The sequence below is a fragment of the Lithobates pipiens genome, unplaced genomic scaffold (genome assembly GCF_037356315.1).
Source record: "Lithobates pipiens isolate NorthernLeopardFrog02 unplaced genomic scaffold, aLitPip1_a1.2 Scaffold_19, whole genome shotgun sequence".
Classification (NCBI taxonomy): Eukaryota; Metazoa; Chordata; class Amphibia; order Anura; family Ranidae; genus Lithobates; species Lithobates pipiens.
The window spans coordinates 567,746,072-567,761,029 of NW_027507764.1; the positions used below are offsets into that span (position 1 = coordinate 567,746,072).

Below are 14,958 nucleotides of genomic sequence, written 5' to 3' on the forward strand. Positions count from 1 at the left end.
GAATGAATATCAATTGTAAAATGGATACTGTGGAGTGACGTGTGTGTCCTGGAGGGCAGATGTGGATACTGATATGGACATGGTGGAGCGAGGTGAAAAACTGGATGGCAGTTCCTACTGCTATTATGGGTAGATCTCAGTGGTAGTATGGATATTGTGGACTGAGGTGTGTGTACTGGGAGCAGAGCACATTGGTTAAATGTTTTTTGCGACCATTGGCAGTTTGTACTGAAGTGCTAATTTCACTGGTGACATGGATACTGGAGAGTGAGGTGTGTGCAGTGTAGTGCGGTCTTACCGGTAACATGGATAGTGGGGAGAGAGGTGTGTGTGTACTGGAGGGAAGATCTCAATGGTGACCTGGACACTGGGGAGAGAGGTGTATGCACTGGAGGGAAGATCTCCCTGGTGAAATGGAATGAGGTGTGTGTATACTGAAAGGTCGATTTCACAGGTAATATGGATAATGGGGACAGAGGTGTGTGTACTGGAGGGAAGATCTCAATGGTGATATAGATACTAGGGAGAAATGTGTGTGTACTGGAGGGAAGATTTCACTGCGAAATGGAGTGAGGTGTGTGTCTATTGGAAGGGAAATCTTACTGGTGTTCTGGATAGTGGGGAGAGAGGTGTGTATGTACTGGAGGCAAGATCTCAATGGTGACCTGGACACTGGGGAGAGAGGTATGTGTACCGGAGGGCAGATCTCACTGGGGATATGGATACTAGAGAGAAATGTGTGTGTACTGGAGGGAAGATTTCACTGCGATATGGAGTGAGGTGTGTGTACATTGGAAGGAAAATCTTACTGGTGTTCTGGATACTGGGGAGGGAGGATCTCACTGGTGATATGGATACTGGGGAGAGAGGTGTGTGTACGGGAGGAAGATCTCATCAGTGATATGGATATTGGGGAAAGAAGTATGTGTATTGGGGGGGGAATCTCACTTATGATATGGAGAGAGACTTGGGAGAGAAGTATGTGTACGGGGGGGGGGGGGGGGGGGAGAGACCTCTCTCGTGTCTCGTGATATGGAGAGAGATGTGTATATTGGAGGGAAGATCTTACTGGTGGTATGGATACTGGGGAGGGAGATCTATATATTGGATGGAAGATATCATTGATGATATGGATATTGGGGGGTGAGAGGTGTGTGTACTGGAGGGAAGATATCACTGATGATATGGATACTGGGGAGGGAGGTGTGTGTACTGGAGGTAAGTTCTCACTAGTGATTTAGAGACTTGGGAGAGAAGTATGTGTACAGGGGGAAGGAGAGACCCCTCTGGTGATATGGAGGGAGATGTGTATATTGGAGGGAAGATCTTACTGTTGGTATGGACACTGAGGAGGGAGATCTATATACTGGATGGAAGATATCACTGGTGATATGGATACTGGGGAGAGAAGTGTGTGTGTGTGTGTGTGTGTGTGTGTGTGTGTGTGTGTGTGTGTGTGTGTGTGTGTGTGTGTGTGTGTGTGTGTGTGTGTGTGTGTCCCGGGTGGATTTCACTTGTCTTCCATTTGGGTCTTTTACTTCCTTCGTGTGCAGTCAATCAATGACATTTGAAAATGTAAGTACTATAAATATAGACATTTCTCACCTTGAAAGAGGTATGTTGCTCCATGTGGCGGAGAAGTTGGGGTTTCTGGACTGCTGTAAACTCACAAATAGTACATTTAAACTGTTTGCCTGCAACAAAATACATTGTAATGGAATTTGTTAGAAGTCACCACATACCACTATGGAAACATACACAAAGAATACAGAAACTCCGTTAAAACACATCCATAAAAACATTTAACTAGACCACAGAGCAATAACACAGCGTAGAGTAGCAGAGCTACAGCTTTTCCCTCATTTCCACAATAGGTCTACAATATACTTTTACAAATGTAAACATGAACACAAGCAGATTAAAAAAAGAAAAGAAAATTATTTATATATATATATATATATATTTTTTTTTTTTTTTTTTATTGTATCTTGAAAATCTTAAAGTGTTTGTAACCCTATAACAAAAACAAAAACGTAGATCCTGTTCCTATAAGGCATGAATAACATCACAGTGCTTGAGCTGTGCAATTCTTCTTTTCCTAACTGGTAATAAAGCGGGTTGATCCTGACAGTTCCTGTGTCCCCTGCCTCTGCTGACCACGATAATCATGGCTGATGTGCCCTGATTACCGTGGTCAGTTTACGCGCCTCCACCATCCGCAGCTCTCGTCTCTCCTCTGAAAGTCTCCCCCCCCCCTCACCTCTATCCAGCTGCATTTGCAGCACATTTCATCGTAACCCATGCAGATATGCTGGCATTAACGAAAGTATAAAAGTGTTTGTTAAAAAGGAAAAGGCAAAATACCTTTTCTGACACTGCAGGTGTGCAGTCACGTGATCCCCCTGTGCTGGCCGACCTCGATCTATAGAGAAAAGTGGGAGGGGCCAAGATTCCCCTCTGCTGGTCGGCTGAAATCACAGGGGAATTTCGGCCCCTCCCACTTCTCTCTATAGATCGAAGACGGCCAGCACAGGGGCATCATGTGAAAAGGTATTTAGCTTTTTCATTTCTAACAAAGGCTTACACTTTTGTTAACCACTTGCCGATCTGCCGCCGCCATTATACTGCGGCAGGTCTGCACGATCCCACGAGCCAACGTAGCTGTACATCAGCTCCTTTAAGCGGGAAAGTAGGTGCACACGCACCACCGGAGGCACGCACGCCCGCTGCACTGCAGCGGGGGGCCAGTGCTCGTGGCTGGTGGTCGCGATCACCGCCGGCTACGTGCGATTGACGGCACGAGAGGCAGAACAGGGATTTGTGCGTGTGTGTGTGTGTGTCCACACACACACACAAATCCCTCTTCTGTGAGAAGAGGCGAGGCGGATCGTGAGTTCCTATTAGCTAGGAACCACGATCTGTCATCTTCTATAGTCAGTCCCCTCCCCCTACAGTTAGAACACACACTAGGGAACACAGTTAACCCCTTGCTTGCCCCCTAGAGTTAACCCCTTCCATGCCAGTGACATTTACACAGTAATCAATGCATTTTTATAGCTGTATAATTGTCAATCATCCCAAAAATGTGTCAAAAGTGTCCGAAGTGTCCACCATAATGTGGCAGTCCCGATAAAAATCACAGCTTGCTGCCATTACTAGTAAAAAAAAAAAAATAATAATAAAATTGCCATAAATCTATCCCCTATTTTGTAGACGCTATAACTTTTGCGCAAACCAATCAATATATGCTTATTGTGATTTTTATTACCAAAAATATGTAGAGGAGTACATATTGGCCTAAACTGAGGAAAAAAATTGCTTTAAAAAAAAAAAAAAATTGGGATATTTATTAAAGCAAAAAGTACAAAATATTGTGCTTTTTTCAAAATTGTCCTCTCAGCCATGACGAGGTTAACCCAGTGGTGGCTGGTGCTCCATTTTTGGGAGGAGGGCGTCAAAGAAAACAAATCGCCATAGCCCTTCGGCAAACCCTTACTTACCCCCACCTTGGTCATGGGCCTGCATCTCCTCCTCGGCCAATCGGGTCTTAAGACTTGATTGGCTGGGAAGAGAATCTGGAAGACAGTGACCAATACGGTCTCTTCTCCTCTCAGCCAATCGGGTCTAAAGACTCCTTTCCTGATTGGCCAGGAAGAAAATCCGGAAGACAAGAGCGAATATTAATTCACTGGGTCGGCTCAGGGCAGAGCTCTTTGCGCCCCGAGCCCAGCCTTTTTTGAAGCCAATTAGAGCCTCAGCCTCTAATCATGTGCTTCAAAAAAAAAACAAAAAAAACATTGAAATCCATGCATCTGGCAACCTGTATGTAGATTAGGGGTCAGGCGCATGGATTAGGGGGGCCTGCACCCCTAATGGAGCAGCCGCCACTGGGTTAACCTCTGAACTACAGAACACCTCCGCCGCCTGTATAGCTTTCTGCCAGGTGTTGATCTCTAAATTAGATTGGTTGCTATTTTAAGGAAGCAGCATTTATATGCAGGGTTGTTACTTACCATCAGCTGTATGGAGCAGTTTGTGGCTCTTTAGGGTCCCTTTGGATTTGAACTTCTTCCCACACATGTCACACAGGTGAGTCTTCTCTGTGCTGTGCCGATTCATGTGAGCTTTCAGGTTACTCTTACTGCGGGTGGCATAATCACAAACGGTGCATTTAAATGGCTTTAGACCTGAGGACAAAATGCAGGAAGGTCCAGTTCATTTCTCAATGCAAACATAGAAGAGAGTTGTTTTACCTGGCTAAATAGATGTAAATCTGTGCGGCCAGTTCTGCGATTCATGCGTTGATACTGCAATGCATAGCTGGAAAGGCAAAACTACTAATCGACAGCTTGTCATACACTGACTGAAATACTTTAGCAGGGACTGGCCACACTTCAAACAATCTATGGCAGTCCCCGCTCAACAGATTTAGAACGTTTAGGCTCCATTCACACTTGTACGACTCCAAAGTTGTGCTGACTTTGGAGTGCAACTCTGATGCAACTTTGGATGGGTGCAACTTGAATACGACTTTGGTTTTGACCTGTGATAACGTACTACTTTTGCACAACTGTTGCATTGTATAACATTTAGGTATGACTTTCATGCAACTTCTGAGTGTTAACATTGACCCTCAAGTTGCATAAAAAGTTGGACCAAAGTAGTACATGAACTACTTTGAAGTTGCTGCCACTTTAAGCTGTGTATATATGAATGGGTATCATTGGAAAACATGAGGAACGACTTGTCATGCAACTTTGATGTCCAAAGTTGCATGACAAGTCGCACAAGTGTGAATGGAGCCTTAATCAACTTCTGTCGAAGAGACAAGCTGGAAAACTGGTTGCTCGGCAGCTCTATGTACCTTGTTTGTTGGGAAGGGGGAATCTGTTTGTTTAAACCATTCTCTTCCAGCCCCCTGGACTTTAGAGCACGTTAGGACAATGATTCAGAATTGGCTCATGGGGCTAGCACTCCCAGTTTCAAGTGTGTTGGGGGTTAATTAGATATTTGAGGTTAAAAAAAAATAAACAAATGTTGGGTCATTGCCAGTAAAGTAAGGAAATAAGGAGAAATCGTCCAATGGGTACACTAGTTCTGGTGACCTGGGTGGCCCCAAGGGGATTCCCTTAATCTGCAGGAACACCCTATCACTTCCTGCTTTGGCTTTGGGACAGGAAGTGAAGGGAAATTTCCCCAATGGGACACAGATGGCAAAAAAACTGACAGGGGTTAACACTCTTCCTTACTCTATCCGAAATGAAATGAAAAAAAAAAAAAAAAAAACAGTGTTGTGGTACAAACAAGGCACACAAAAAACAATTACTTGCTGTGTGTCCTGGCTTTGAGCCTACCTTGATCTGCCCAGATCAATGCAACGCAATTGAACTGATGAAAACCGGTCCAAAGGATTTCTGAATTAAAGTGGTTGTAAAGGCAGAAGGCTTTTTTATACTAATGCCTTCTATGCATTATAATAAAAAGCCTTCTGTGTGCAGCAGTCCCCGTTCAGCCCCCCTAATGCCGCGTACACGCGTCCAGACTTTTCGACGGACTAGGTCCGACGGTCTTCTCGACTGACTTTTGGCGGAGGTCCGACGGACTTTCGAACTAGCGGACTTGCGCACACACAAACTGACTTTCCTGCAGACTAGGTCTGACGGACTTCCAAAATGAACGGACTTGCCTACACACGGACTAAAATCCGTTCATTTTTAACGTGACTCCAGGTACGACGGGACTAGAAAGGGAAGTCAATCTCGAAGCTTTCATTGGCGAGATTGACACCTTTGCGAGCCCTGTCGCCTGTTATGGATTTTAAGGGGAACCCCCTACACCGAAAAAACGGCATGGGAGTTCCCCCAAAGTCCATACCAGACCCTTATCCGAGCACACAGCCCGGCCGGTCAGGAAAGGGGGTGGGGACGAGCGAGCGCCCCCCCCCCCCTCGAACCGCACCAGGCCGCATGCCCTGAACATGGGGGGAGTGGGTGCTTTGCGGAAGGGGGGCACCATGCGGCCCCCCACCCCAAAGCACCTTGTCCCCATATTGATGAGGATGGGGTCTGCGGGCGGGGGGGCTTATTGGAATCCGGGAGCCCCCTTTAATAAGGGGGCCCCCAGATCCTGGCCCACCACCCTATGTGAATAAGTATGGGGTACATCGTACCCCTACGCATTCACCTGGGGGAAAAAGTGTCAATAAAAAAATAAAAAAAAACACACACTACACAGGTTTTTAAAGTAGTTTATTAGGCAGCTCCGGGGGTCTTCTTCCGACTTCGGGGGTCCCTTTCCGCCTCTTCTCCCGCTCTCCAGTTCTTCTGCCTGGCTCCTCCACTATCTTCTGCTCTTTTGCTGATCTCTTGCTACCGGCGGCCTGGCTTTCTCCTTCGTCACCGCCATCTTCTTCTTCTGTTCTTCCGATGTTGACACAACGCTCTCTCCCGCTGTGATGCAGTGGACAAGGTGCGCAACGACTTATATAGGCATAAGGGGTGGGGTCACCAGGTGATGTCACCCGATGACCCAGCCCCTTATGATGTCACAGTCCCAGCATGCCCCAGGACTGCGACCCCACCCCTTATGTCTATATAAGTCGTCTCACACTATGTCCACGGCATTACAGTGGGAGAGAGCACCGTGTCAACATCGGAAGAACAGAAGAAGAAGGAAGAAGAAGACGGCGAAGGAAAAAGCTGGGCCACCGCTAGCAAAAGAGCGGCAAAAGTGCAGAAGATATCGGAGGAGCGGGAGAAGAGGCGGAAAGCGTGGAGAAGTCGGAAGGGACCCCCGGAGTAGGAAGAAGACCCCCGGAGCTGCTTAATAAACTACTTTAAAAACCTGTGTAGTGTGTTTTTTTATTGACACTTTTTCCCCCATGTGAATGGGTAGGGGTACGATGTACCCCATACTGATTCACATGGAGTGGTGGGCCCCCACCCGCAAAGCACCCACACCCCCCATGTTGAGGGCATGCGGCCTGATACGGTTCGGGGGGGTGGGGGGGCGCTCGCTCGTCCCCACTCCCTTTCCTGACCGGCCGGGCTGCGTGCTCGAATAAGGGTCTGGTATGGATGGAATTTGGGGGAACTCCCACGCCGTTTTTTCAGCATAGGGCGTTCCCCTTAAAATCCATACCAGACCCAAGGGACATTGCCGCCTATCTCACGCGCTCGCTGCAATAGGAAAATGTGTTTTTCCTATTGCAGCGGGTGCGAGCTGTACAGTATCCTGCAGCCGAGAACCAGCGCCTGCCCGTGCGTCGTATTTGGTCCGTCGAACCAGCATACAAACGGGCTTCCCGATAGGAACTTGGTCCGGCAGACCAAGATTTAAAACATGTTCTATTTCTAGGTCCGTCTGACTTTTGGGAAGAAAAAGTCAGAAGGAGCGCACACACAATCAAATTGTCAGACAGATTCTGGTCCGCCAGACCAAGTTTGGCGGAAAGTCCGATCATGTGTACACGGTATTATATTTAACTGAGGTCCCTCTCTGTCCAGTGATGTCCACGAGTGTCTCAGCCGTCCAATATTCTCCTTCCTGATTGGCTGAGACACAGCAGTGGTGCCACTGGCACATGCTGCTGTCAAAGTCAGGTAGCCAATCAGGGGAGAGAGTGGGTGGGACTCCATGTCTGAATGGACACTGGAAGCTGTAACTCAACTTAGGTGCCCCCATAGTAAGCTGCTTGCTGTGGGGGCACTGAACCGGAGGGAGGGGCCAGGAGCAAAGAGGGGGCACCCGAGAAGAGGAGGATCCATGCTGCACTGTGCAAATCCATTGCAACAGAGCAGGTATGTGTGAAAAAAAAAAGACTTTACAATCAATTTAAGGTGGTTATAAAGCTACTAACGCATTCCTTGCATTAAGGTAAAAAAGTATTAGCTATCAGGTATCGCCCTCTAACGCTACCCTCCCCCCTTTTACTTAGCTGAGCGCTCATTCAATCCAGTTTTGTGCCTGTCTGCAGCTCTTAAAGTATCTCCTCTCACTTCCTAGTCTCACTGGCATTGTGGACGCAGTGAGAGCCATTGGCTCCCGCTGCTGTCAATCAATGTCAGTGACAAGGGAGCAGGGGGTATGGGAAAGTGGCTTTCTATGGGGGGGGGGGGACTTGTCAGAGAGGAGGAGCCAGGAGCACCAGCAGGGGACCCGAGCAGAGGTTCATTGCACAGAGCAGGCAAGTATAAACATGTTTGTTATTTAAAAAAAAATACTTGGTGAAATACTTTGGTTACTCCTAAAATTTTTACTGTACTGTCCTAAAAATATCCTAGCATGGTTTTCTACCCACAGCACACGCATGCCGTGACTCCAGTCCTTCCCTGTGGATGAGCCATACTCACAGCAGCCTCAGCAGCCAAGAGACGAATGCTTCAGCTGGCCATACATGCATCTAAAGTTAGTATCTGGATTTAGTAATGACCGCCCGAATTTCAATCCATGTATGGGCAGATTGGTCGTACACAAGTTTATCTGTCAATTGATTTATGTACAACCATCCTGTTGGAAAATCTTCCGTATGGGGAAAGAGTAATTTTCTTTAGTTCAACCCACTGGTTAAATAAAAAATAAATTAAAAAAAGAGACTTAAGTATGGCTAGCCTTATGCTTAGGAATGAATAGAGCCAAAGCATACATGCGCAGTAGGAAGAGGACCCAGCTTGGACTTTTTACTTGCAATGGCTGTGTGGTGCGCGGCAAGACGGCACAGTGAAAAGATGAGAAGGAAGGTAAATAAGCTACCTATTTTACCAGGTGTTGTGCACCCAGTGTGGCTTTTATTAAAGTACAACTGTAATAATAGTACACTTGTCCTAAACTTCTGTCCTGACTCATTCATATTCCTGCTGAATTAAGCTCCATTCACTATAGCCAGTCCAATGACGGAGACTCTACTGGCCACTGTAGCACAGATTTTGAGAGACAAAAAAGCCACAAGGTGCTTGCAGTTTAGCAGCATTGTTAGTTTGGACACTTTTTGAGACAGGCCCACTTTAATGCAAACCCTGAGTAATCCCAAGTATGATGAACTGCTTCCTTCATGTCATAGCAGGAATCACAGGTTTTAAGTAAATACCGCCTTCATCCAGGATTTTATGAATTTCACATATAGGTATTTCTGCATTGCTACATTAATCTAGCTTGGTCCAATCGTTCTCTCTCCCCCATATATATATATATATATATATATATATATATATATATATATATATATATATATATATATATATATAGAGGGAGAGAGAGCGATTGGACCAAGCTAGATTAATGTAGCAATGCAGAAATACCTATATGTGAAATTCATATATATATATATATATATATATATATATATATATATATATATATATATATATATATATATATATATATATATACACACACACACATACACACACACACACACACATACTGTAAAGAAACGTCCCACACTCCGCTTGAGTACTTTTGTCATATACCACTTCCTCCCAGTCTGAACCCTTGACAACCAATAACTAGGCAGTACTCGTTTTGGCTGCTCAACATGAACTGTTTATTTGAGCACAGGCACACAGACATATTCAAACTTCTCATCAGCAATGGTCTCTGATGAACGGTGGACTTTATCTTCATATATTCTTGATGTCAGACTGGGGTTCTCAGCCACCCTGTGCCCCTAATAGACACCGGACAGCCGAGTCCGGCGGCCAATTTTTAGTCAAGTCTTCTTTCAAAGTCCGCCGGGGGGCACTATTCCTTCCCCCGATAACAATGGTGCACTACTCCTCCCAATGACACCAATGATGAGGAGACTGTTCCTACCCCTGATACCAATGATGGGGCACTATTCCTCCCAATCACATAAAAGATGGGGCACTATTCCTAATGACAGGACACTATTCCTCCCAATAACACCAATGATGGGGCACTATTTCTTCCCAAATGGCAATAATGGGACACTATTATTCCCAGTAATAGCAATTATGGGACATTCTTTACTCCCATTGATGCCAGGGCATTTACTATTCACTCTAGCCACAGTTTGGTCCCCTCATAGTCTGAAGGACAGTAAAGTGGTCCTTAGTTCTGAAGGTTTGAAGCTCCCTATTCTAGAAGAATCCCACAGTTATAGTATACGTGACAAGAGTTACTTTGGGCGGGGAGCTTGGGGTGTCTATTAGGGGCACAGGGTGACTGAGAACCCCAGTCTGACCTCAAGAATATATGAAGATAAAGTCCACCATTCTAGATGGTTTGCCTTGGAATGGGGGTTGCTATGTCTGTATCCTATTGTTCTATTGTGTCTGTCTGCCTTGGGAGCAACCTATTATGGGATGTATTTGTCTATGTGTATTTGCTGTGAGGAGAGAGGGAGGAATTCCTCCAACAGCTCTCCCCGTTGATTGGACAGTCTACTGATGAGAAGTTTGAATATCTCTGTGTGCCTGTGTTCAAATAAACAGTTCATGTTGAGCAGCCAAAACAAGTACTGCCTAGTTATTGGTTGTGAAGGGTTGTAATATCTGATATCTATATTCAGACTGGGAGGAAGTGGTATATGACGAAAGCACTCAAGCGGAGTGTGGGACTTTGTTTACAGTGTGTGTGTGTATATATATATATATATATATATATATATATATATATATATATATATATATATATATATATATATATATATATATATATATATATATATATAGATATAGAGAGAGAGAGAGAATGGACCAAGCTAGATTAATGTAGCAATGTGAAATTCATCATAAAATCCTGGATGAAGGCGGTATTTACTTAAAACCTGCTATGACATGAAGGAAGCAGTTCATCATACTTGGGATGGCTCGGGGTTAGCATCTAAGTCCGCCGGATAGTCTGATCGTGTGTACGCGGCATTACAGGAAACGGAATACAAAGGCTCATCTGTGTGTCAGTGGTCCGTAGGGAAGCCTCAGATCCAGATCGATTTTTCTATGCAGAGATGGGAAGCTGCAGTTGTTGCTGCTCAGCCTGGAGCAGTTCCTGTGAGCTCAGCCCAAGCTTCTTCCTGGTGGCCACAGGATCTGCTCCAGGCTGAGCAGCAACAACAACTGCAGATTCCCATCTCTGCATAGAAAAATGGATCTGGATCTGAGGCTTCCCTACGGACCACTGACACACAGATGAGCCTTTGTATTCCCTGTTTCCTTATTTATGCCATTAAAAGCTGTCTCTAATACTACACTCAGGTGGTGCTTCCTTCTCTACCTTCTTCTTTGGGAGGAATAGTGCCCTATCATTGGTATCAGGGGTAGGAATAGGGCCCAATCATTGGTGCCAGAGGGAGGAATAGTGCCAAATTGTTGATATCAGGGTGATGTCAGTGGGAAGAATAGGGCTCTGCAGTTGGCATCAGTGGCAGCAATAGTGTCCCAACAATGTTGTCAGTGGGATGACTAGTGCCCAAATGTTGGGGTCAGTGGTAGGAATAGTGCCTTATTGTTGGTATCAGTGACATGAATTATGCCCCATTGCTGGTGCAGAAGGGACAGTGTCTTATATCAGTTGGAGGAATAGTGTCCCAAGGGCCTGACAAAGGCAGGCAAAGGGTCATACCTGGCCCTTCGGCCAACAGTTTGGAGACCACTGTTCTAGAAATTGCAAATCAAGAAAGCAGCAGAGCAGCCACCTGGACAGGACCTAGAAGCTGGTGGAGATCTCTGTAGCAGTGGTGCCTACTACAGTGATTTCCAGCTTCCACAGGGATCAGCCAGGTATGGTATAAGCATAGTTACAATTATGTAAAAATATAAGTACCTGGAATTCATCTTTAAGTACTACAGCCCACCCAATCTCTCTCCTCATAAAGAAGTTCTGTGCGTCTAGCGTTATGCAATTTTTTTGTGCCATTAACTGCATCTCATTTTTTTAGTCAAATCATTATCATATTAGAAGAAACAATTTCCTTTTGCACATAAGAGTGAGAGAGAAGTTACCTTCATGTGCCCATATATGCCTCTGCAGATCAGAGCCGTTCTTCATGAAGTAGGAGTCACAGTACGGGCACTTGGCCGCCCTCTTCCCTATAAGTCCTTTGATTTGGACCTTACGACCGAGGGCCTCGGAAATCAGACTGGCAGAAACATCTGTACAGAGAAAGAATAACAAAAGTTGGAGAGAATTTTGTCTGACATTTCTGATTATCTTTCTTTATCCCCTGAAAATGTCCATTGTAGCAGACGAAACGCATGTAGGGCGGGGCCCGTGGCATATAATGTTGTACACTTGCTGTTGATCCCTGGTGTGGTGTGTTTGGCCTGTGTTACTCTGTAACCTTTATCAGTATTTCTGCTTTTAATAAATTATGTAGCTTTAGCATACTACTTTATGGTCCTTTCTCCTTTCTCCTACCCATTATTATGTTGAGGTGCTGCCTTTGGATAACCAGTGAAGGACCATGGAGAAAGTGGAATCAGTGGTATCCTGAGTGGTGGCCCCCCATTTGGAGGATTTCTGCACTGTTGATCTCTTATCATTTGGAGATAATTACCGTTTGGTAAGGGAACTGGCACATTTGTCTGTGAGGTGGTTTGGGATTCTTAGACATGGATTTTCATCATTTTCAAGATATTACATTTGGACTTTCATATTTTTTTCTTTGAAGTTTACCTCTTTTCTTATGCACAAATGTGATTGTTATTTCATCATTTACGTGATGCACATTGTTTATTATTATTTTTTCACACATATAACTTTGTGTTGATCACTACACCAGTGTCCCATCATTGGTATTAGTTCGGGAGGGGGGGGGGGGGAGAGAAATAATGGCCCATCATTGGCATTAGTGGGAGGAATAGTGCCCCATCATTGATATTGGTGGGAGGAATAGTTCTCATCAATTTCAGTGGCAGGAATTATGCCTTACTGTTGGTGTCAGCGGGAGGAATAGTGCCTCATATCATTGGGAGGAATAGTGCCCCAAGGGTCGTATAAAGGCTAGCTTACGTCCACATCTAGCCTTCAAGCCACAGTTTGGAGACCACTGGTATAGAGCATGTTGTGTAGGAAAGATGATCCACACTCTGGTTGTTGCTCTTAAAAAATCTTAATTTTATTGAAAAGCCATAGTGCACAAATGCAGATAAAAAGCAGTTGACGTGTTTCAGCCCATAAGGATTTCCTTTCCGATACCTTATAGCAGTCAGGGTGTCATTGTCTAGTCTGTAGATGTCTGTTCGTACCTCCATGGATATACCTCCCCAGACCATCACTAACCTACCACCAAACCGGTCATGCTCAATGATGTTACAGGCAGCATAAAGTTCTCCACGGCTTCCCCAGACACTTTCTTGCCCAGGGTGAACCTGCTCCCATCTGTGAAAAGCACAGGGCGTCAATGGTGGACCTGCCAAGTCTAGTGTCCTATGGCATGCGCCAATCAAGCTCTACAGTGCCGGGCAGTGAGCTCAGGGCCCACTAAAGGACGTTGAGCCCTCAGGTCACCCTCATGAAGTCTGTTTCTGATTGTTTGGTCAGAGACATTCACACCAGTGGCCTGCTGGAGGTCATTTTGTAGGGTTCTGGCAGTGCTCATCCTGTTCCTCCTTGCACAAAGGAGCAGATACTGGTCCTGCTGATGGATTGAGTATCTTCTATGACCCTGACCAGCTCTTCTAGAGTAACTGCCTGTCTCCTGGAATCTCCTCCATGCTTGAGACTGTGCTGGGAGCCACGGCAAACCTTCTGGCAATGGCACGTATCGAAGTGCCATCCTGGAGGAGTGAGACTGCTTATGCAACCTCTTTAAGGTCCAGCTATAGCCTCATGCTACCAGTAGTGACACTGACCCTAGCCAACTGCAAAACTAGTGAAATACAGCCAGAAAAGAGGCGTAGCAGTAATCGAAAGGAAAAAAAATCAAACGGGCTGGTTGTACCCAAATCGATCAATGGGTACAATCAGTCTTCCCATATATGGATCGAGTCTCGGTCGGTCCATGCTGAAGAGGCCAAATGTCAAAACATGTATGGCAGGCGCTTAGAGTTCAAATATATTCTAATAAAAGTACATAAAACAGAACTTTGAATACGGAAAAGATTCCTTTCAGTCAGATCCTCTGCAAAGAAGTCAAAGTCGTTGCTGTACAATTAATTAAATTGCATTATCAAGGACAAAGCAAATTACTATTTTAAGAGGAAAATAATGACAATAGACAAACAATAGAAGTAATTTAATTACTGCATACAATAAACAATAATAGAAACAATATAAACAGAAAGGTAATTATAAGGAGTATTATGCCAAAATTATTTTCAGATTGATTGAAATTTAGCTTATGAAATAATTATGTGCAATACTCATTACTCGATGGCAAAAAAAACTGTTATTGCATTGTTCTGATGGGAATGCTGATATTTATATATTTTATACAGCAATGCTACAACTTCAGCCAAAATAATGAAATGCCTTTTCCAATCAGTACAATGCTCTTAACCTTCAAAAATCAGCAGTTTTGGGAGGAAATATAAGTGCGGAATGTCTTATCACTTGAGTTTTCAGCAGCAAAAGATTGTGCATGAGTGAATTTTTGTCACTTGCATATACTTTGTACCTGCAGCACGTGCCACATTTCAGAGAACATTCTTCAAACCAAAAAAATAGGATTTCTGTACCCACTACAAAAGCCTTTTTTTTAGAGTCAACTGAGGGACACAAGAAGTCCTCAACTTTTGGGGAATACCTCCACCTAGAGGAGGATTGGACACTAGCAAATAAAGAGAATATAGGTCAGCCCAGGTTAACAACACCTCCTACTAGCATGTCTGGATGATGAGGATGTTGATCAGGAGATTAGATTTCACAGAGAAGGTGGTTTCCTGCACATACCGAGTGCCCAAGATTTCCCCCTCTCCTACCCAGCATCAAGCTGATGTCCATGGTCAGGATTTTCCAAAACATGGGAAGGAATGACTTCTTTGATGTTAGATTCCAAAT

General features: G+C 44.8%; 1 protein-coding gene across 1 annotated transcript in view; it reads right to left on the reverse strand.

The window, feature by feature from the left end:
* The window catches only part of ZFAT (zinc finger and AT-hook domain containing), a 399,551-nt gene that overhangs the window by 147,438 nt on the left and 237,155 nt on the right, over positions 1–14,958 (reverse strand). Inside the window, 3 exon segments of the mRNA XM_077493855.1 lie at positions 1,606–1,694; positions 4,014–4,187; positions 11,961–12,110. Of these exon segments, the coding sequence (XP_077349981.1) occupies positions 1,606–1,694; positions 4,014–4,187; positions 11,961–12,110 (413 nt within the window).